The sequence below is a fragment of the Schistocerca americana genome, chromosome 2, assembly GCF_021461395.2.
Source record: "Schistocerca americana isolate TAMUIC-IGC-003095 chromosome 2, iqSchAmer2.1, whole genome shotgun sequence".
Taxonomy (NCBI): domain Eukaryota; kingdom Metazoa; phylum Arthropoda; class Insecta; order Orthoptera; family Acrididae; genus Schistocerca; species Schistocerca americana.
In genome coordinates, this window is record NC_060120.1 from 304,318,057 (window position 1) to 304,341,067 (window position 23,011).

At 43.9% G+C, this 23,011-nt stretch overlaps 1 protein-coding gene across 1 annotated transcript in view; it reads right to left on the bottom strand.

Annotated features, from left to right (window-relative positions):
* The window catches only part of LOC124593977 (zinc finger protein hangover-like), an 86,444-nt gene extending 72,771 nt beyond the window's left edge, over positions 1 to 13,673 (bottom strand). Inside the window, exon 1 of the mRNA XM_047132325.1 lies at positions 13,607 to 13,673. Within this exon, the coding sequence (XP_046988281.1) occupies positions 13,607 to 13,673 (67 nt within the window). The remainder of the gene's footprint in view (positions 1 to 13,606) is intronic.
* Between the last annotated feature and the right edge of the window lie 9,338 nt (positions 13,674 to 23,011).

Here is a 23,011-nt window from a genome sequence, read left to right on the forward strand (position 1 = left end):
AAGCAGTGGTTGGGAAGGGAGTAAGACAGGGTTGTAGCCTCTCCCCGATGTTATTCAATCTGTATATTGAGCAAGCAGTAAAGGAAACAAAAGAAAAATTCGGAGTAGGTATTAAAATCCATGGAGAAGAAATAAAAACTTTGAGGTTCGCCGATGACATTGTAGTTCTGTCAGAGACAGCAAAGGACTTGGAAGAGCAGTTGAATGGAATGGACAGTGTCTTGAAAGGAGGATATAAGGTGAACATCAACAAAAGCAAAACGAGGATAATGGAATGTAGTCGAATTAAGTCGGGTGATGGTGAGGGAATTAGATTAGGAAATAAGACACTTAAAGTAGTAAAGGAGTTTTGCTATTTGGGGAGCAAAATAACTAATGATGGTCGAAGTAGAGAGGATATAAAATGTGTACTGGCAATGGCAAGGAAAGCGTTTCTGAAGAAGAGAAATTTGTTTACATCGAGTATAGATTTAAGTGTCAGGAAGTCATTTCTGAAAGTATTTGTATGGAGTGTAGCCATGTATGGAAGTGAAACATGGACGATAAATAGTTTGGACAAGAAGAGAATAGAAGCTTTCGAAATGTGGTGCTACAGAAGAATGCTGAAGATTAGATGGGTAGATCACGTAACTAATGAGGAAGTATTGAATAGGAATGGGGAGAAGAGAAGTTTGTGGCACAACTTGACCAGAAGAAGGGATCAGTTGGTGGGACATGTTCTGAGGCATCAAGGGATCGCCAATTTAGTATTGGAGGGCAGCGTAGAGGGTAAAAATCGTAGAGGGAGACCAAGAGATGAATACACTAAGCAGATTCAGAAGGATGTAGGTTGCAGTAGGTACTGGGAGATGAAGAAGCTTGCACAGGATAGAGTAGCATGGAGAGCTGCATCAAACCAGTCTCAGGACTGAAGACCACAACAACAACAACGCCTGTTAAATATTCATCTTTTGGATCTGCAGCTGTCGTCCTATCTATCCATATTTGCAGTTAAATTATAGTCTATGGGTTCCGCCTTTTTGAAAAGAGACTGCGTTTTCTTTTTACCCAAAGAAGAAGAATCAGCCACAACAAAGCGTGAGTAGTAACAAATATATACGCAAACCATTTTGATACGCCAAAAATCATGCTTTTCAAAATCAAGGGATGTGTTAAACTGTCGACGAAATTTGCATTTACATCTTTTGGTCTACAGATGACAAGCTATCAGTGCACGACACTATAGAGCTGTTCCTGCAAAACTACATAATTTAAAATTACGCTAAGAAGCAAAACGAACAAAATCTTTCTTTAGACCTCAATTTGTTAAATAAATTATAACCTAAAATATTTTCACTTTTTACAGTTTTTCAGTAAACAAAAAACCCACTGAAGATGGCACAAAGCTGCTGAAACATGTCTGGGTAAAAAGAAAAAGCAGTGTGTTTGCAAAAAGGCGGAACCGACATCCTATAACGCCTGTTAAGTTTAGGCAGAACGAACATCTGATAAGTATACATGGAACAATTTCGTACAAAATGTAACATTTCTCGCATTGCTGCTCCAGTTAAATCTCCTTTCATTGATAATAAAAATCTTTCATATAAATATTATGTTTAATAGAATTTGAACCTATAGACAAGAAAGATAAGTAATTACTCTCTTTCTTTGAGTGTGTATGTTTTCTTATACCTAGAGTGCATGGGCAGGGCTGTACGACTTTTAATACTTTTTAAGTACTGATTGGTTTAACTCTTGCCTACTGAGACCGGAACATGACAGTTTCAGGATCCATAAAAATACGATATAATTCCCAAGGAATTTCATTTACACGCTATTTTTTAATTTTATTCAAAACTGTCTCTATTTGTTTTCTCCAAGTAGTTCAAATATTTCATGCATAGGGCGTTGTAGTGCGTAGTTTTCTGCTCGAGCAGTCGCTGCAGGTATTTTTATCACCACTTGTCACTTCGTCACCGATTGTTTGTATGAACACAAGTAACATTGCATCGGAATCAAGAAATACTAATGGAGTGTAGTTGAGTGTGATGCTGTACATTACTCTATAGATAATCGCCAGGCGAACAATACCGTGAAAAACACGCACTGCAATACAAAAAGAGGCACAATCTACGTTTCGCAGGAACTGATCATTTATGTTAAGGAAAGGTTATTGGAAGAAGTATTAACCAGCACCAAACACACAGTTAAAAAATCGTTTTATTGACACGTTTTGTTAGTTACAAATGGATTGTATAGCTTGTTACATGAAATAAGTTAATAAATAGTGCTTCATTAGTGGACTAGAATCTCGGGCAGTTTCCCAAGCGTCCCAAAACAATTAACTGATTACGGTGAGAGGAAGTAGTTTTTGTTTCCTCATTTACACAACAGAAGAAAAATCAGGTTATTTAAAGCGGAGCTACATTTTCAGTCTTTGAGAGGTTGAAAGCACGCATGTTCTTATCATAAAATTGTGTGTTTATGGATAGAAGTTAGCAAAAAAGAGTGTAACACCCGAACCATGCAGAAGATTGGGGAAATGTGGTACGTCTCAACCGATGGGACCAATATAGCACGACATAGACGTGTCATTTATTTAAAAGCCTTCTTTGCTAAAATCCACGGAACTCCAATTCTGTTACCTGCGTGCGAGAATTTATTTTTCACCAAACAACACATTTTCGAGCAAATCAAGAACTATGCATCAAGATCGGTTTTTCTTCAGTGACTACATTTCAGTGCCTCATTGTTCCTATCTGGAGGTAAATGCAGGCCACATGTGCTACAGAATGCGGAGTGTAGAAAAAACAAGATAGGAATTTTATTATTTTTTGGAAGAGTAAGAGAGAATTTAAATAATTAAATATACAACCACGCGTACGACGGTGGATATCGTTACACGAGGATTGTCCAGAAAGAAAGTCCCGATCCGTGGCGAAATGGATACCACAGTGAAAAGCAGGTGAAGCTTTGCACAGATGTGTTGGGTAGTGTCTCTAGTATGACCATCGATCGCATCAAGACGCTCTTTTCAGTTGTGAGCGCACTGTGAGCTAGTAAAGGTGCCTAGCACAACGATGTCTCCCGCCAAGCTGGAGGGCCTGCTGAGAGGCTTTGCCTTAATGAATGCAGCCCGCCTAACACAACTGCCACGCACTTCCTTCTTCATGGCAATTCTCAGCCGCACTCTGCAGGGGCAGTGAAGACTCTCCTGCAACCTTTTCGATGGGAAGTGTTCCATCACCCACAACACAGCCCTAACTGGCTCGTCCTGAGTATCACATAAAACGCTGGATACGAAGACAACATTTGAGCCCAGGCTACGGGTTATAGACCAGCATTGAGAATTATCAGAAAGCACAGGCGACTGCCTTCTATGACCACGGTGTTGGAAATTTGGTATAACGCTCTGACAAATGTCTAAGTCGGAGCGGCGACTATGTAGAGAACTATCTGGAAAATGTATCTGACTCTTGCAAGTAAAATGTTTCTGATTTTCACTGTGGTTTCCATTTAGCGACCGATCGCAACTTACTTTCTGGACAACCCTCGTATATAAAGAATCGAAAGCTTAATTACAATAACTTACAGTTTTAAGCGATAAGTTACAACTACTGTGTTATTGAATGTGTTTGAATGGTGGAGAAGGGAGACTAGTTTACGAGATGATGTATTCTGACCGTAAATAAATACGTAATCCCTTCGCAGAAGGAATCCTTATGATCTACAATAAACTGATCCTACGTTTCCTAGGTAATCGGGATGGAATGACTGATTCTACCCAACGTAGAGTTCAGTATCTGAATCCCGTTTCATTGCCTACAGTTCAGACGTTCTCGTGAAGAACCTGAGGTTTGGCTGTCGGGACGGGTAGCACTGCCGCTACTGGCCGTGTGATGACGCGCGTGGCTCGTGTGGGGCACGGCTGGGTAAGCAGCCTGGCGCGGAGGGCCGCGAACTTGGATCCGGGCGCAGCAGAGGCCTAGGTCGCCGGCGCTACGACCCACCTCCCAGGATGTCCTCCACGAAGCGCTCCAGGTAGTCCTCGTCGTCGTCGTCATCGTCGTCGGCGGCCGCCGCGGCGCCCTCGTCCTCGTCGTCGTCGTCGTCATCGTCGTCCGTTATGTCGTCCAGGTCGACGTCCTCCTCGTCATCGTCATCGTCGTCGTCGTCGTCAGTCGAGGCTGCGGGCGCGCCCGCCTGCTGGCGGCCCGTCTCGTCGTCGGCGGCCCGCGAAGATTCTGCGGGGGCGGCGGGGGCGGCAGCGGGGGCGGCGTCGCAGACAGCACAGGCCAGCGCGGCCAGCAGCGCCACGCACAGCACCCACTTCATTCTGCAACACATCGCAAACCGTGCCGTCAGCCTCCATAACATCACGCACAACTCTAACGACGGACTCTGCGAAACAGTATTAGTTTAAGGGGCGATAGGACGTCAAACGGGCCGACTTGGAGCAGGAGAGGCGCCACAGGACATTTTAACTTCCACTGTCTATACTTTTACAAATAAATTCATAAAACTTTAACAGCATGCCTAGGAAGGATTCGGGATTCATACTCATAGCAGTGGAAGCTCAAAAACGTAACAAAACACAGAATGAGATTTTCACTGCAGCGGAGTGTACGCTGATATGAAACTTCCTGGCAGATTAAAACTGTGTGCCGGACCGAGACTCGAACTCGGGACCTTTGCCTTTCGCGGGCAAGTGCTCTACCAACTGAGCTACCCAAGCACGACTCACGGCCCGTCCTCACAGCTTTACTTCTGCCAGTACCTCGCCTCCTACCTTCCAAACTTTACAGAAGCTCTCCTGCGAATCTTGCAGTACTCCTGCTCCTGAAAGAAAGGATATTGCGGAGACGTGGCTTAGCCACAGCCTGGGGGATGTTTCCAGAATGAGATTTTCACTCTGCAGCGGAGTGTGCGCTGATATGAAACTTCCTGGCAGATTAAAACTGTGTGCCGGACCGAGACTCGAACTCAGGACCTGCAAGATTCGCAGGAGAGCTTCTGTAAAGTTTGGAAGGTAGGAGACGAGGTACTGGCAGAACTAAAGCTGTGAGGACGGGTCGTGAGTCGTGCTTGGGTAGCTCAGTTGGTAGTCGGCACGGTAGCTCAGCGTGTTCGGTCAGAGGGTTTCGCTACCCTCTGTAATAAAAAACTGAGTGAACGGATCAACGAACAACCTGAACGGGTGTCATGAGACGTCCGCCCCGATCATATACAACGAACAAAATAAAAAAACAAAATGAGATTTAAAAAAAGTGGTAACACTCGTGCAATCTAAACTTGGAAAAAAAATTACAAAAAAAGTTGGTAGAGCACTTGCCCGCGAAAGGTAAAGGTCCCGAGTTCGAATCTCGAACACAGTTTTAATCTGCCAGGAAGTTTCGTAACAATACACATTTTTTTACATGTGAAATTTCATAATTTTTTCGCTTACTACTGGCTGCATTTGTTGCTATAGGTACACTTTTCTTCCTAAGTAAGAGAGATTCTTCGATGACTTTTGCACAGCATACAAACCATAGTTACAGGTTTATGAAACTCTAGAAGTTATTTAATTTATGAAAAAATGAACGAACTGTTACATTTTAAACTTCATGGTTAGAAAAAGTTCAAGTTTTATAGTCAATTATTTCAATTTTTTCCACAGTTTCTTAATAGATTTGGAAAATTCTAGAGTTTCATACACCTGTAACTACTGTTTGTATGCGATGAAAAATTCATCGAAGAATCTCTCTTACTTAGGAAGAAAAGTGTATCTACAGCAACAAATGCAGCCAGTAATAAGTGAAAAAATGATGAAATTTCACAGGTAAAAAAAGGTATTTTGCTACGTTTTGGAACTTCCACTGCGATGAGTGTCAGTCCTCAATCCTTCCTGGTCATGGTGACAAAGTTTTATGAATTTATTTGTAGACAGCAGAAACTAAAATGTTCTGTGGTGACTCTCCTGCTCCAAGTCGGCCCGTTTGACGTCCTACCCCCCTTAGTACACTATCTGATCAAAAGTAACCGGCCACACCTACACTGCGCAACGGAATTAAAGGATTACTTTTCGAAACCCCGTAATTGCTTCCCATCGCTACGTTTAAGTTTGAAATTTGGTTCAAAGGTGCTTACATCTTTTCTCTGTAATGGTACGTGGCATCCTGTGACTTCGCCCATGGACTCGGAGACGCTTCCAACAGCAAGGCGCCAACACATGGGATAAATTGCCACAGCTCGGGAGGTCATGTGAGCTGTCAGGTGGGTTAATGATGTTACATTGGCACCAAATTTCATCACAATTCTGCCCAACGCCTCCGTGGACTTATCACATGATGGAAAGGTGTCACAGTCCCTCTTACCCATATTTCACCCCTTCTTTTGGGGTCACTGCGATGGCGAACAGAACTGCGACACCCAGAGTTGAAATCACGCCGTTTTCTTATGGATGGCAGAGCAAAACATTTCAGACACACCATCGTTCAGAATCGGCACGAAAAGGTCTCATAAAGGGTGACAATGAAACCGCCCCTTTCCGTAGGGTATTGATTCCCAATCATTTCGCGGTCAAAACCGACAGCTCGCAGTATGGTGGGCAACAGCAAGGTGTTCTTGGCAACCATTGAAACTGCTGGCACCCTTGGACATTTCAAACCTTCTCTAAGGACACTGTGCTACAATATCCGCATTGAATGTGATCACGCCCCTTCGGGGTACAGTGCGACCGCAATTTTTGCTCTCCTGTACTTGTTGGAGCCACTACGGACCATTCAAAACCATTTAATGAACTCTGAACGTAATCCGTAGCAGCAAAAGGTACTTTTGATTTTCCAAACCTCCTGTTTTCCATCCTCCAGTGGCGTGGTCACGCTGGAGTGCAACATGAACATGCGCATGAATAAAATGGCGAAGGATCCCTTAAGACCCCCCCCCCCCCGCCCCCCGGTTTGGCAACACCCTCAGTGCCAACCACGCACATCTATTGAGCCCATTAGTAATGTACCTTTCGCCTGAGGGCTAGGCAACCCCTTCGAAAACCTTTGGATTGGTTTTTCTACTTTCAGGCGCTAGAGCAGCTTTCAAAGTTTCAGACAGGTACGTTTGTAAGGTGCGCAACAAAGTAGCGTCGGTGGCACCGGGGATGCTGCCAAACTGGAGGGTATTACACATACCCTTTGCCAGTTTATTTACGAGAATGTTAAAGTAAAAAAAAAAAAAAGAAGTTCAAATGCGTGTGAAATCTTATGGGACTTAACTGCTAAGGTCCTCAGTCCCTAAGCTTACACACTACTTAACCTAAATTATCCTAAAGACAAACACACACATCCATGCCCGAGGGAGGACTCGAACCTCCGCCGGGACCGGCCGCACAGTCCATGACTGCAGCGCTCGAGACCGCTCGGCTAATCCCGCACGTTAAAGTACCCTTTGCTGCTTAGAATCACGTTCCAATTCCGTTGAATGGTTATGAACGCTCCCTGGTGGTTATAACCTGTACACGACAGCAAAAATTGCTGCCGCACTGCATTCCAAAGGGGTGTGATCACGTTAAATGCGGATTCATCCCCACAATGGCCTATAGAAGAGTTGAAAGTTGCGAGAATATCAAAGATTGACAAGAATGCCTCCTGTTGCTCAACGCATTGCGAACTGTCGTTTTCGACCGCAGAATGTGTGGGAGTCAACGTCCCAGGAAAGGAGTGATTTCACTGTCACCCTTTATAACACCCCTTGAGGTCTTTCCATGTCGGTTTTGAAATGTTTCCTCGCCCACCCGTAAGAAAACAGCGTGGTTTGAGCGCTGGGTGTCTTGGTTCTGATCACCATCGCACAGACGTCAATAGAAGGGGTGAATTGTGGTTAAGAGGGGCTATGACGACCTCCTCATCATGGAAGAAGTCCATTGTGATTTCTTTTTCCACACTTGTGTTATCTTAACCTGTACACTATCTTTAATGCCCTCGTCGTTGAATGCATGTTGAACACCAATCTCCTTTACTTCCTTGAAGGTGGTCTAGTGTTGAAATTTGAGTATTTTGGTATGACAGCGTCTGTAAAACTGTTCTGTTACAAGTCCTTGCGAAGGAAGAAAGAAAGGATAGAAACTCTTTAGAGACGGATAACTGATAGGGGGTTTAAAGATATCATTCTTCAGTTCCACGCGCTGTTCGCTTGGCTACGTAGAAAGAACGATTTCGTTTTCGGAAGTAGATGGCGTGCTGCAGAGAATACGTTCTGGAGGAGGGACGATCAGATATGACGAGCAGTCAACACCAGTACCGCTAGTGGTCGAGCGTCAGTCCAGAAGAAGAACGATGGAAGGACCTCACTGGAGAAACTATTCCGGTTTTCGCCTAAAACGATTTAGAGGAACTAAGCCGAGTCGTACTCTTTCAGAGTAAGATCAGAAAGGAAGATATCAGTTTAATGTTACATCGACATCAGGATAAATTCTGAGGAACTACAGAAAGCGAGATTATGCAGTTAAGTATAACATATGGGATGCACAAATGAAGCATGATTCCTCAGTCTGCGTGAAAGGAAAGTAGGTACTGAGTAGTCAGCGCTTGGAAGAAACTAGAGCACTGTAAAATGCGGAAGAGCGCTTGGTTATTTAATAACGCATTACGCATTTGTATCTAAGAATTGAGGTGAGAGAGAGGCAGAGGCAGTCTGTGTCCAGAACAAATAATTGTTTTTTTTTGGTGGCACCAGCATGTTTACAGATTGTTTCTAAATGACTCCCTATACGTAGTGAGTGGGTTGTTGGGTTCATACCTGCTTCTAGCTCAAGTAAACAGTACGCAAGCAATGTAACACGCGAACACCCGTTACACAACGTCATAACGGGTAGGCAGAAGCCTTATGTACTGCCCTATCATTTCCCCATTCCGACTTGTGGTGCCTTCGGTGTCAGGCGGGTCACGAACTACTAAAGTCCATTGTCTCTGACATTGAGCAATATCATCATAAACGATCACTCTACAGGAGGAATAAAAAATGTTGTTGTTGTGGTCTTCAGTTCGGAAAGTGGTTTGTCCTGCAGCTCTATCCTGCGCAAGCGTCTTCATGTCTGAGTAACTACTGCAACTTAGATTCTTCTGAATCTGCACACTGTAATTATGTCTTGGTCTCCACATACAATATTTAACCCCCCCCCCCCACCCTCCCCTCCCACCCACACACACACACACTCACTTCCCTCCAGTACTAAATTAGTGATCCCTTGATATCTCAGAATGTGTCCTGTCAACCGATCCCTTCTTCTAGTTAGGTTGTACCACAAATTTCTTTTCTCCTCAGCTCTGTTCAGTACCTACTCATTAGTTACGTGATCTATCCATCTGTTTAAACTGTTTGCCGTTCGTGCTACATTTCCGCACAAACGTTGTAAACAAAACTACAGCTACACGAAACACAGCGAAATGTTTCGAAAGGACGGAAATCTTTAAGTATGAAAAACAGGGCACCGAAGAGCATAAGTAATCAATTCACAAATAGTTCGCAGTTCTCATTCCAATCATACTGCCGACTACAGTCGGTAGGCTAGCCATGAATAAAGTTTATCTTGACAAAGAAGAAACGATGTAGACGCACTGTTTCGAAGAATAGTAACTCATCTATAATTTTTGGAAGATTTGAATGATACACAAATCTCCCAGAGCCCTGAAATGATTCTAATCAAGTGAGGCTATCAGTGGAAAAATTCGAGTATGACATCTAAGAAAGGTGATTGCTGTTTGAAGAATCCCTTGACGCAGCGCGTCACGCTAGTCTAGCCCCTTCATCTCACTATAACTACTGCTGCCTACACAGGCTACATTTGGACTTGCTACTAGTGGGAAATATGGATAAGACAGCTGCCGTTTCAGCATCACTGACGCAAAACCAAGTCAAATCACAAGTAAAAAGAACAAGGATCGAACAGGCAGCGATATTAAATGCCGTGAAGTTCAGTGGCAAGCAGGTCTTTGAAGAATAGGGACGGGTGGGGGATCCAGCACATATATAGTGACGTCACTTACGGTGTCTGTCCTAGGTCAATGCTCAGTAGTTCCGCAAGCCGTTGAGAACAAGAGCGTCGAGTATGAAGGGCCGTGTGACCTGGAAGTGGAATGTACTTGGGAGTCACGCTTTGAAGACGCTGTCTTGTCCACACACACACACACACACACACACACACACACACACAAAGAGGGAAAGAGACACAAAGAGAGAAAGGGAGACAGAGTGGGGATCATACTAAATCGACCGGTTATCGTCAGTTATCGAACCGAAAATGGCTAGACAAGTATTGCGACAATGCTAATTAATATGAGCTACAGTTATATACGCTCGAGATTACTAGGCAAGTTGTTAGTCAAGGGCTGATAAGCAACACATGCAATCACAGCTACTTACATATTAACTACAGCAGTTCGTGATGGAAAAAGCATCTGTTTTAGAGTAGGTAGTGATGCTGCTATATAATTAAAGAACAACACCCGCAAGTAGTGAAGAAAAAGAACTAAATGCGTAAAGTGATAACGTAAACACTTCTTCCAAGTTTTCTGGATTTTCCTGTTCTCACAAACTTCTGGCGAAAAATATTAATTAACATCTTTACCTTCTCCCGCAGGGAATTAGTATCGTCAACGAGGATGGCACCTTTCTAACAGATCATGTGTCCAACCTAATGCAACGTGAGGATCTCCACCTCACTGTTTTAGCCCCATTGCTGGGATCTTCTTCACTAGTATGCTGTTCGAATGACTGAACACTATCCTTCTCTTCGGTTATCGGTGCTTCGGTGTGAAGAATTCTTGATGATGCTTGCTACCGGGTGTTCTGTCGAGTTTCGTTTCCATTTTCTGCACAATATCTCGACGACCGACCGATCCGTCCTCTTCACGAGTTGCGAGTTTTGCTGTTATGTGTACTCGCTGCCTGGACTCCAACCAGACTGTGGCTATTGTTGGTATTACGCCGCTATTTAGAGCCGAGTTAGATTCCTGATGTCCACTACGCCCATTGATGCTCATTCGTTTTCTTAGAGCCGGCGCTGATATTCCATGAAGCGCAAATTCTCTCAGCGTTTTCAAATTCTCATGTATATGATGACCGGCGAGATTTTAATAAATTGAATTCCGCATCCTGAACGTTATTTAAATAGAAATCGCCCTCCCTGTTTATTAGGTTTTCTGACATCTTTATTTCGATTAACTCCTCAATAGTACTTCCCAGAAACTTGGCGTTTGCACCACAATACTGGACTCATTGTATTTCATTTCATGATTATATTCGAAGCCCTGAAGAAGACAGCCTAGCCAGTTGTCGAAATATTGTTCGTAAAATGGAAACAACAGCTCGGCGGATGACCCGGCGACACACTATTAATCAATCGCGTCGAGAGAACATGCGAGATCTGGCTTCTTTGCTCTACCTAAACTCTATGTTCAGTACCTGAAGATGCGTGATCCTGGAGCAAACTCTGGCAAGAGACTGAAATGTTTGGGTGAACTGTATCACCCAGAAAGTTTTTTATTGTTTGACGACATCAGTGAGTACCCATACATGCATATAGTATCAAAAATATATATGAGATTGTATAAGTGGATCAGTTTTAGACTACTCGAGTAGTTATGACCTCGAACTATTACGGAGACGTGCTGCTCGGATTGTACTGGTATAGCCCAACATGAAAATGTACCAAAGATGCTCGGGGAACTTAGAAGATAATGTTTGGGAGCAGGGCAACGTGTCATTTCATTTAGATGTCGTTGCTCTCGCGAAAGCCTATTGGGCAAATTTGGAAAACCTATATTCGAGGAAGGCTGTGCTGCTATTTACTACGATATTTGTGTATCTTGCGTTGGAAGGAAGACTAGGTTTTACCGACCCGTCCATGACGGGGACACTGGGAACGAAACCAAATCAAGCTCAGACTGCTGAACAAACTATCGTGGCATCTGCTTTAAGCGATTTAAGGAAATCATGGAGAACCCAAATCTGAATGGCCGAACTGACTTTTAACCACCATCCTCTTGAATACGAGTCCAGTGTCTTACTAATACTTCACTTCGCTCGTATCTCGCACAGGAAGCACGAGAAAGTGGTGTAAGAGAGTAGGGCGCGTACTTAGGTGTTTAGACATTCAATGTTCCTTCGCTCTACTAATGGAGTAGAATAGAACATCATTATATTCATTCGGCCTGAAATTTTATTGACCGGTGTTCAGTTGGCTTCAGTGATGAGTTCCGATTCGAACTGAACCCAGATGGCCAGCGAAGTCGTGTCTGTAGACGCTCCGGATAGCAGAAGGATACCAGCGTCACCGTCGTCCGCCATAAGGCCCGAAGACCACGAATGGTGATCCGCGGTGCCATTTCATTTCGTGGCTGGGTTCCTTTGGTTATCATCTGCGATACTCTTATAGCACAGGGGTACGTGTACGATACTGTACGCCTCGTTTTGTTGTCCTTCATGGCAATCCATTCGGGGCTTACATTTCAGCAAGATAATGCCCGCCCGTACGCAGCGAGAGTTTCTACTGCTTTGTGCTTGCCATATCCTACGTTGGCCAGCAAGGTCGCCGGATTTCTCCCCAGTTGAGAACGTTTGGTACATTATGGGCAGAGCCCTCCAACCATCTCGGGAGTATGAAGATCTAACGCACCAATTGGACAGAATTTGGAATGGAATCCCTCAGGTGGACACCCAACAACTCTGTCAATCAGTGCCAAGCAGAATAACCACTCGCATAAGGGCCAGAGGTGGACCAGTGAGCTACTGATTAGCTTCAATAAATCGTCTAATTTTTCTGAAATTGTAATAATTTGTTTCTTTGTACATTTACGTCATATTCCGTCCCATATGCGGATAATTCCTTCGCGTTGTGTCTCTCATTTTTTTTAAGCGTTTATGTAGAAGAAGTTGTTTATTGCTTGTAATTTACATTCTGAATCTACTTCATCTCGTTTCTGAACCTTTCATACGGATTACGAACTAATGATAATAGACATCGATTGATATTTCCACATTCAATACATAGGGACACAGTTGCGCGGCTCACCTCTGACATCTTTATCCGGAAGAAGGAGGAAGGTTGTGTTTAACGTCCCGTCGACGACGAGTCTGTAGAGACGGAGCACGAACTCGGGTACGGAGAGGATGGTGAAGGAAATTGGCAGTGTCTTTCTGAGTTAACCATCCCGGGATTCACCTTAAGCGGTTTAGGAAAAGCACAGAAAACCAAAATCTGGACGGCCGGACGGTGGATTTCAACTGTCGTCCTCCCAAAAACGAACCCAGTGTCTTACCGCTACGTCACCTCGCTCAACCGATCAGGAAGGAATTGGCGCCAATAGCCTTTTCTGGCACGCATTGCCGCTGGGGACAAGCTCTTCGGGAAGCACAGTAGTTACTTACTGTAAAACCGGAATGTCAGTGCGAGAAATTTGAGAGAGGACTCCGGTCTCGGAGGCAGATTTGTGAAGCTGCCGCTGAGGCCTGGTGTGAACCGGAAGACGACAAGGCGGCAGGAAGGCCGCAGAGGTCGCGTCGGCCGGACATGGCACACTTGGCTGCGCCGCAAGTGTGTCGCACCAAATACCGGCGCGTCCGCTTTCCCCGGCCGCTAAGTCCCGTCCCGCACCTGCGCCGACGCCGCCTAACACACTTGCCCAATACCGGTCCGCTGACATCCCTCTTGCTGGCCCCATTACTCCGTACAGTGATACGATTTTTTACACCACGCAGTTCAAGAAGAAACAGACGTGAGGGTGATTACGTGATGACGTTACGAACTTCCAGAGGTGCTCGAGAGCAGTAAGTTTTGAGGTAAGGTTCCCTCGTCCGGTAACGACCGAGACGAAAGTTTTAAGGGAAAGATCGTTCTAGCCGGCCGGAGTGGCCGAGCGGTTCTAGGCGCTACAGTCTGGAACCGCGCGATCGCTACGGTCGCAGGTTCGAATCCTGCCTCGGGCATGGATGTGTGTGACGTCCTTAGGTTAGTTAGGTTTAAGTAGTTCTAAGTTCTAGGGGACTGATGACCTCAGAAGTTAAGTCCCATAGTGCTCAGAGCCATTTGAACCAAAAATCGTTCTGATATCCCTGACAGTGAAATATACATACCTGCACTGCTGTTGCTAACATTGTACTGTAGGCAACTTTCAGACGAAGTAGTATAGACCAAAACAAGAAAAACAGTGCAATAAATATGAGCTCTAAAATGCATGCCTTAAGAGGTGTGAAAACTGTTCACCTTTGCTACTGCGAAACACATCTTTTCTACTGCAAGCTCTTTGCTTTCCGTATTTTGGAAGGTGGTAGTATGGATCAAAATACACAAAAATGTCTAAACTGGATGCCTTACGTGCCCACAATTTTTAAGATATGCATTTTACATCCAATGTTTATCGAACATTTTTTCTCGTTTTGATCCATATTATTTCCTCCAAGCAAGGCTTGAATACCTTCCATCGCTAGCGTGTGTAATGGCCCGAGACAGTAGGAATCTTGCGAATGGATGTTTAGCTCAGAACGAATTCATTCCAGAGATTCTGTTTACTAAAAATAAGTGTATACTTGTAATAAAGTGAACAGCAGCTGCAGCACTCATGGGTGGATGAAAATCTTCAGGCAGTTATTTATTTCTCAGTTGATATATGGTGTCGTGAACGTCCTCACTGGTTCAGTTATAACAAACAATCAGCGTAAAGAACGACGAAATCTGCAGTTCCCGGAGAATTTACTGTAGGGTAGTTCTATGATTTTGCCCTGCAACATGAGCTAGAGCGTACCTGCCAACGCGTTTTTAGTTTTAGTGTCACATTGCTACACTGAAGCATGCACTCCTGGGTCGGTAGCATAGCAACCAAGATCATTCGACCTTCCATCTCTGGAGTTATCGTTTGCAAAAAAATGGTTCCAATGGCTCTGAGCACTATGCGAATTAACTTCTGAGGTCATCAGTCGCCTATAGCTTAGAACTAATTACACCTAACTAACCTAAGGACATCACACACATCTATGCCCGAGGCAGGATTCGAACCTGCGACCGTAGTGGTCGCTCGGCTCCAGACTATAGCGCCTAGAACCGCACGGCCACTCCGGTCGGCTATCGTTTGCAAGGGGTGGTTGAAGACTCTGGTCTAGAGGAAGAAAGTGCTAACAAGGAAAACATTGCTTGGCCACGTTTTATATTCTTATGAGTACGTTACGGAAGAATTTAGGCATCAGATCCGATTAACAACATAGCATCTGTCTATAGCATCCACAAAAACCGTTGAAGTTGGCAGTGGCATTCTTGAGCATTAGTAACAAAGGAGAGAACAGGACGCTACGGTTTAACTATCTGTGGACTTTGAAAGAAAGAGAAAGAGGATTAGAGTGTAACGTCCTGTCGATAAAAGAAGGAAGGAGAATTGGGGTTTAATGATCCACCCATGATCCATGATGAGATCATTAGTGACAGGGCTCTTGATTAGTTAGAGAAGGATGTGAACAGAAATCGAGTGTATCTTTTTCAAGAGAAAATTTGACTTCAGCGACACAGAAAATCCATGAATAATGTTAGCCTGACTTTGAGATGCAGAAGAAACGAAAGTTTACCTGGCGATCCTGACAGGATATTCAGAAGTTAACTTCCACAAGGTGCTGGAAAACACTGGCTGTCATAGGAAAATTACTCTCCCTTAAGATTAATCCAGTTGGCCCAGGCTACAACCCCTGTAGAAGGATAAAGACTTTCCATTTATCTCCAGACGGAACACTCCCATTCCCCAGATATGAGAAACCAATTCTAGCTGCTACAATAGCGAACAGAGTGGGCATTAGGCATGACTAGAAAATGGTATGTTATATTAAGCCCGCTGCATAATGTCGCCCAGAAATTGTATGGAGACATTGATAATGGAAGCACATCAAAAAATGGCCTCTTAATTCTATGCCTACCATTCACATACCCGACAGTTCCAAATAGTTGTCTCCCAGAATCCATTAGGAATAGGAGGGGTGCTTATGAAAGCATTATCATCAGTCTGCTTGATACTGGCAACTGGTGACAAACAGGGTGATTCCATGATGGTGTTACAAACTTTCAGGTATATTGGAGAAGGGATTTATTTGAAGTAAGGTACCATGGTCCGGAACTGAACGAATCGAAAGGTATCATTCTGATGTGTCTGACAGTGGAATACATATACCAGTATTGTTGTTACTAAGATTTTAGGACAGGCAACGTTTAGAGGTGTACTATGAACCAAAACAAGAACAAAATATCTAGTAAAAATAGGCTCTAAAATGCATACCTTGTTCACCTTTTATACTGTGAAACAAGAATATTTTCCATCTCATGTGCATACTGTTTGCCAAATCTTTCAGACGCAACAACAGTGCTGATAAGAAAAGCAATGTTTGTGTAGTGTAACAAAAACATACGAGAAAGTTATTCTATGGCGCATTCCTAATGCAGTAAAACGTCGTTACTATTCTGAAACAGAAGAAAATACATTGCAATTTGTGTTTCTACAGACACGCACCGTATCCTGGCACTCCGAACCTGTAGGTACCTTTATCGGATGATTTCACCAAGTATGAACAGCTCTACTATATTAATGCAATTTTTCTGAGTCAGACAAGCCGGAAAATCCGGAAAGAAATCACGCAGGATAACTGTTGATACTTTGAGAGGCTGCTTCCTATAACCAACAAGTAAGACTACTAAGTTATAATGAGTAATATCTTTAGATTGGTAGGAAGACCGTCACCACAGCCACTATTAGCAACGACAGCAGTTACATTCGATGGAGGAATGAAGCTACATTGAAGACAATGCTTTACTAGTAAGACAAATATAAAGTGCGTGCGAAAAGAAGGAGAATTGAGGGGAATCTCATCTGCAGACGCTTATAGTTGAGTGAAATCACGATATTATTCTTTATGAATCTCCTGAGTCAATGCTTCTTTACTCAGTGAAGGAGAGGGTCCGATCGCGAATCATCGTCCGATATTAGATTAAAATCTTGGTATGAATTGTGAGGAGATCACTAACTACGGACGTCATCACGCTCTCAAGATGCTGAGATTGTCAGTGGCAGTATTTCTATTATCACAGCGAATGAAGACGCCCCTCCTGACAAGTGAGGATCGGGTGATGAGTTCGAAAGCAGATCGGTGCTGAGACCTTTTAACAACAACAAAGAACAGACCTGTAGTTTCGAACTTAATTGTTATGTCTGTGTGCAAAACTTCCTTATCTTTATGTAACACTGCAAAGAGAGGTTTCGTAACATTATGTTACGTCTAGGCTCTCTATAACTGCAGGCAGCTGCATAAATACCTGAAATTCAATTTCCTGAAACACTGAATCATTAAATACTACAAGTTTACCAACCACATATGCACATTGGCAATCGTTATTGTTAGATGAGGATATTCACATGTAACTGAATGGTAATTTTACCTTGACTGAAAAGTTCTCTGTGAAATATGGAGTCCATCTGCCTACATCATACAATAAATCTGAAGCAAATTAAGTTCATAATTCAAAGAGTGTAGTAGTGCTTCTTGATAGTAACGGTGTGAAGAAGATTGGTCGTCTGGTAATGTGAAGAAATTTTATATTTTAATCCAGACAGAATGAATTAGTTACTGTGACAATGATGTCATTTTATGATAGAAATTGATTTGTTAGTTCCAAATGAACTCTTCCACCACCATGATTTTTTCTCAAAACTGTAGAGGGAATGGCAGTCATATTGTCCGGCTTACGAATCAAATTTCAGCTAGCGCTGTAATATTGTTTGAAGGGAGTTCAAATGGTTCAAATGGCTCTGAGTACTATGGGACTCAACTGCTGAGGTCATTAGTCCCCTAGAACTTAGAACTAGTTGAACCTAACTAACCCAAGGACGCCACAAACATCCATGCCCGAGGCAGGATTCGAACCTGAGACCGTAGCGGTCTTGCGGTTCCAGACTGCAGCGCCTTTAACCGCACGGCCACTTCGGCCGGCGTTTGAAGGGAGTGATGTAAGCGTTTGCCGACATGTCTGCAATAAACACCTATACAACGGTACTGATAAACGTGTGCTAATGTCTGCCAATATCATAAATTATTGGTAGTTTTTAGTAGGTTATGTTCCGATAGGTTCATTGTAGAATCGAAGAGCAATTATAAGTGAACTTGACTTCCTAAAAGTAAGAAAAATGCACAGTTTACCCGGTATTGTTAATCCTTAAATACAATTCAGTCTAAAAATATTATGCCGACGGCTTCGAAGTGATCATTGAAATCGTTAAATTGTTAGGAGGGAAGAAAACACACTGTTAACGTTCCGTCGACGAAGAGGTCATTAGAGAGAAAAACAAAACGAATAGTAGAACAAGGATACGAGGGAAACGTGTTGGCACTCTCCTTAATCGATTTAGGGAAACCATGAAAAGTCTAATTCCGGACTGCCGAAACGCCAGTCCACAGCATTAACTAATGCGCCGTCTTAATCTACAAAGCTTGAGTCAAAATGACCGTCTAAAAACCACACTCACGAACAAGAAAATGATCTATGAAGGTTAAAAGCGTCTAGGTAAACGTATTGTGCTGTCTTCAGTACCGATGGTGACAATGTTTTGACAACGTTGCGTGAGAATTATCCTCTTCACTGCTAAGATGAAGACTCGGAAGAAGGTTGCGATGCTGAAACTATGTCAAGACTATCATTGAACATTGAATACGAGGTGGTGGGTTCGCCTCAAACGATTAAATTTACGCATTAGAGCTCTATCCAGCCTGTCTTCAACCCGCACAGAATCACTATCCATTTCACCCGCCAGCGCACTTAATTTATCACCTTCTGGGCCTTCGGTTGTTGTTAAGCGAATAGCTGAGTCACTTGTGTAGAGTTGCTGCAGCAGATGCCCTTCCGAATCCAAATATTAGTGTCCCGTCTGCGGCGATACCCGTATTGACGAGGCTATACTGACATAGAGACAAAGCTAAGAATAAGTACCGTTCTACTGGCTGCAGCCGCTCGTCCGAAGAAACGATCTCTGTTCCGGGTCTCCATTCGCGTATGGTGATGCGGCATGAATTACTATCGAAGATTAGGGTCGTTTGTTCTTTCCATTGCTGCCGAAGGGCCTCCTCACGACCCTGTTTACTGAATGTAGCAATTCCTGTCACCAGTGAACAGATGAAAGTAGCTGTCCAACGTATTCTATACGAGCATGAAGAATGCAGCGTGAAATTTATTCTCGTAATGTACGATTTGCTAAAGTTTGGCATTTCTCATGTAGTTAAAATAATGAAGCAGGAAAACACTAATTACCCCGACTGAATATAGATTATGGAATCCTGATCTGAGACCTAGAAAAGAGGCGTTATAGGAATGAAACGATTCTACCAAAACATTTCCAGGTATTTAACGTCAAATTTCATTATTGTACGTATTTACGTCGAATGTACAGCTGTATTTAATATTGACCTTATCTTCTAAGAGTCTTCAATAATATTTTTGGCCTTTCCCAAGATAAAATGTCTGACAGGAATTGTTTGTCATAGCGTTTTAGTGCGCGATAATTTATCGATCTTGAACTATGTCCTTACGCTGTAGCCAGCTTCGTCAAAACTGGTTAACTCAGTGTCAGCGGACGAGCACTTTACTTCAGAACTATCATTGGACTCTATAACAAAATGTCAAACACAAAATCTGATACGAAATATACAAGTATAATAACATATAATAATATGTATATTTACTGCATATGTCCAGTTAGTGGCGGCGCCTCAATTTAGCACTCAGTTGAGGCATATACTTTGGCATTCGTTACTTACACTGCTCAAAACATTTCTGCTCATCGTTTTCTTTGAGGCCGTGCAAAAACGAGTCTTTGCCTCCCCGCGGAGTGCAAGAAAACGTTTGTAGCAAAATGCTCGTCCAATATCTGATCGATTTCGATGAATTTAGATGATTATTCTCATAGCGTGGTGCCACAGTTGAAGGTCGACAAAAAGTCGCTCTGTAATAAAAAACGAGCAATAGAAAAAAAGACAGTTTGTTGTGATAACCAAACCGATGTTTTCTTTTGTCATAGCGCGTCCCACGAAGCATCACTGAGTAGTCTATATTTGAGTTGACCTATCCATTATATTAAAGAAATTTAATGCATCTACTGAAACACAGAGAAAGATCGCACTTCATGCCTCGGAGAAGAGATAGCCATGTAGAATACATACACGCAGACGTATTGGCTTACATTTTTGGCCTCATTTAGTTTTTGTGCAGAAGAAACATAACCGGTGATTTCATTCATCTCTATCGAAAGTATCCGCTGGCATTGAATGTGCAGTGCCTTGCAGAGTGTATACAGCGCGGTCAAAAAATTGAAGCACCCTGGAGACACGGCTCCCAATGTATCGTCTTACACATACACACCATCGGCGGGTATGTATTGGATTACATTAGCAGTTCTCTGTGACAGGTACAACAGCCACTAGAATGAATTGATGTTGTTCATGTTTAGTGTTGTTACTAGACCTAGTAGAGTATACAGGGCGATTTTTTCAGCGTGCACAAACTCTTGGGACTGATCGGTGAGACGGTACGGAACGAAATTGGTCTAATGAACTTATGTCCGGAAATGCATGGTTTCCATACTAGAGACCATTTATTCAGTCATATTTTGTTACAGAGACTGCGGTCAAATACGCGCTGTACCACGCGGCCACAGACACAGTATACATGGTTTCTCAAACGTCATGCCCTAGGGCCCTCTCCTGCCACAGTAACTGGTAATGTTGTGCCCGATTCACTTCTCTTGCTGATTCACCTTGTAGTGGATGTGATACAGCGTTGTACACAATGGTTCCATATTCGAATCGAGAGCTTGCCGACATAGAATTTACTTACGGAAAGGCAAATGACAACGGGCGGCGATCAGAAAGTTTGTATCAGGAGAGCTATCCCCACTGACAACAACCACAGCATTCAGTGTTTGCAAAATTGTTTCGCTGTTTGTCTGAGACAGGGTCGTTTCAGGGAGTAGGAAATCATGAAGGACGCACCCGAAAAGTTGTTACACCAGACTTAGAGGAAAACGTGATTAACACTGTGGAAGGCGACTGCCGTGTCAGTACCAGGCAGTTGGCCCGCCAGTACGGGGTAAGCCAGACGACCGCGTGCAACATTCTCCATGACAATTGTTACTTCACTTATCACTTACAGCGTGTACAGGACTTACTAGCGTAAGACTTTTCACATCAGGCGCAGTTTTGTCACCGATTTCTTCATCAGGTAACCACGATTCCGGAATTTATGTCATCCTTCCTGTTCACGGATGAGGCCATCTTTACCGGAGTGGTATCTTCAACTTTCATAACAGTCACCTGTGGGACAGTTTGCAGAATCCTCATGGTATGGTAACAGCGAAGCATCTTCATCGGTGCAGTCGGAATGTGTAGGCCGGGATAACTGGCGACAGTATTTTGGGACCAACCTTCCTTCTAGGTCGCCTAACAGGCCGTGTTTATAGGCATTTCTTGCGGGTGACTTTGCCTCTCCTGCTGGAAGAAGTGCCATTGATGATTCGAAGGGTTATGAGGCTCCTGGTGCTCCAGTCTACTTCGCCGTTAACGTCTGGACGCATCTCAATCGTGTCTTCTCTGGTCGATGGATCGGATGACGGGAGTCCAGTTGCATGGCCTGCTCGTTCACCGGAACTCAACCAGTGCGATTTCTGCTTGTGGGTCCATCTCAAAAGTACTGTGTATGCAGAGCCCATTCCAGATGTGGAGACACTGGAGCAGCGTATTCATGCTGCCTCTGACACTTTTCGGATGCAGCCTGGCCGATGTGAACGTGTGAAAGAGAACATGCTACAGCGCGTACACCCATGCATTGAGGCACGTTGAAAACATTTTCAACACATATTGTAACTGTGGCAGTATGGTACAGCGCGTATTAGACTTCAGTCTCGTAACAATGTATGATTGAATAATTGGTCTCTAGCATGGAAACCATGAATTTCCGGGCATAAATTCATTACATGTCCTTTGTTCCGTATTCTCTTACCGATCTATCCCTAGAGTTTGTACGAGTACACGGTGGAACAAATCACCCTGTATAAGAGGCGTCAACGGCGTCTGATGTTGAACTATCACTCTGAAGGTCAAGAAAATGCCGTCTGCTCGTGTGCGACAGCGTTGTCAGCACCTGATAGTTTTTGAAAGGGGACCATTGTGTCTCTCCGGCTGATCGAATCTTGGAATGTCAAGAGTTGTGGGGCATTCGGATGTGACAGTGGTCCGATATTGGACTGCTTGGAAATGTGAGGGCAGGTATACCAGTCGTCGAGGTTCCGGTCGGTTACCCCTTCACATCCGCACCTAGAACAAGTTATGGCCTTCCTGTAACATTCTGTGTCATCCCGGACAATCGGTCGGAGACGAGCAGTAGCCGGACTGGGGAACTATCGTCCCATGCGCACGCTGTAATTAACAGTGCAACACAAAATGCTGCATTTGGAATGGTGCCTGGCCGGGAAGTATGGACTGCTGATGAATGGCGTCACATTGCGTTCAGAAATGAATCGCAGTTCTGCGCTACCCCGTATGTCCGTGGTCGGCGAGTATGGCGGGGACCAGGGAAGAAGTCCCATTCCTACTGTTTTTACGAGAGGCACAGCTGTATCAAGTTGTGGAAAACCATCAGGTGTGACTTCGCGCCAAGTCCGTTGTTTGTTGATTAAGGAAACTCTACACTGCGGTAAGTCATAGACGTCTGTATCATCGTGTGTTACCTCTCATGTGATGTAATAATGGTGCCATTTTTCAACAGGACAATGCTCGTCCACACATGGTCCGTGTCTCTATGAATTGTCTGAGCGATGTTAGAGTACTCCAGTGGCCAGCAATATCCCCAGGTCTGCCCCTGATAGGAGATTTATGGGACCAGTTCGCAAGTGGACTCCATCCAAGTAACAGTATCCAGGATGTCAAGGACTCGTCACAACAGTTGTTGGCCAGCTTGCATCTCGAGAGAATACAACGGCTTTATGGCACC